The sequence below is a fragment of the Crocuta crocuta genome, unplaced genomic scaffold, assembly GCF_008692635.1.
Source record: "Crocuta crocuta isolate KB4526 unplaced genomic scaffold, BGI_CrCroc_1.0 scaffold613, whole genome shotgun sequence".
In the NCBI taxonomy this organism is placed as follows: domain Eukaryota; kingdom Metazoa; phylum Chordata; class Mammalia; order Carnivora; family Hyaenidae; genus Crocuta; species Crocuta crocuta.
Genome location: NW_027528880.1, coordinates 1,048,501 through 1,049,780, shown reverse-complemented (window position 1 = coordinate 1,049,780; position 1,280 = coordinate 1,048,501). Strand labels below are relative to the sequence as shown.

The following is a 1,280-nucleotide window of genomic DNA, read 5'->3' as shown; positions in this document are numbered from 1 at the left end:
TGGGTGGGCCACCTGCTCTTGTTCATGGTGTCGTGTTCAGCGAGGCGAGAGGCTGGGAGTGGTTTGTGAGCTCAGGGCCAGCACCTCCCCCACCTGCCCCCACACAGAAGACACGTTTATCGTGGAGGATTCTGGAGACAAAGGTGGACAGGACGGTGTTAACGAGCCCCCGAAGCCTCCCCAGCCCCGTCGTGTCCCCTTCCACGTTTAGACCCAGGTCCGCACACACACACTCAGCATCTCAAGGGCTCCACACAGAAATAGACAGTCATGCTTCTGACAATTAAGGAGACTCCTTAAGGTGATCACATGCCCCCTCGGAGGTAAGTTTCCAAATTCCGGAAAGCCAAGAATTCACGTTTGCTCCCGGAGCGGACCCTACGTCACCACTGCTTGACTTCGGTCTGTGTCCCCTGCGGCTCCTTCTGTGCTGGGCCCGGCTCTCTGGCTCCCTTTGCCCAGAACCCCCGTTGTGGGGGGAGCCCTCTGCTCAGGGCGGGTCCTGCCTCAGTACCCCTGGCCTTGCGGAGCACTGATGGCCAGAGTTCAGGGCCCTTCACTCAGGGGACGATATCCTGATGCTGTAGTCCTTGACAGTGAGCTGGATGCTTCTAGAAAAGCATCTCCCTCATTCACTTGGTGGCCAGGTGGTCTGGGCTGTCTCTAGGAGCCCAGTTTGAACACACCCACGGGCTCTGCGGTGACAGTCCCCGTCCCCGCATGGGCTCACGCTGGCCGACCTCTGGGACAGGGACGCCACCCGGGGGGACCACATGTATCCTGTCCCTTCCTGATCCCTCACCCACCCCTCATCCCCAGAATCTGGGGAAAAGCGGTGCTGCCGGTGGCCCAGGGCCTGCCTGTCTCCAACCGCCAGCACCACCTCCCTCGAGCGGCAACCGTGGCGGCGGCGGCGACAGGACGGCCGTCCCCCGTGCCCAGTCTGCTCTGGCGCACCACGAGCCCTAGCACCCATGTCCGTGCTGCGGGGTCCGAAGGTGCAGGCAGCCCGGGACCCCAGCACCTCTCTGCTTACAGGAGGACATCTACCTTTCCCACGACCGCAACATCCCCTACAAGTGGACCGCCCCCGAGGCCCTCTCCCGAGGGCTCTACTCCATCAAGTCGGACATCTGGTCCTTTGGGATTCTCCTCCATGAGATTTTCAGCAGGGGTCAGATACCCTATGCAGGTACTGGCCCCCAACAATGTCCCCAACTGTGGGCAGAGTGGGAGGCTGCCTCCCTGGAGCAGCCTCCAGACAGTGACTGGAAGGTGCA

At 61.8% G+C, this 1,280-nt stretch overlaps 1 protein-coding gene across 1 annotated transcript in view; it reads left to right on the top strand.

Moving 5' to 3' along the window:
- PTK6 (protein tyrosine kinase 6) overlaps window positions 1–1,280 on the top strand; it is a 9,067-nt gene that overhangs the window by 5,590 nt on the left and 2,197 nt on the right. The window contains exon 7 of the mRNA XM_077756856.1: window positions 1,039–1,192. Within this exon, the coding sequence (XP_077612982.1) occupies window positions 1,039–1,192 (154 nt within the window). The remainder of the gene's footprint in view (window positions 1–1,038; window positions 1,193–1,280) is intronic.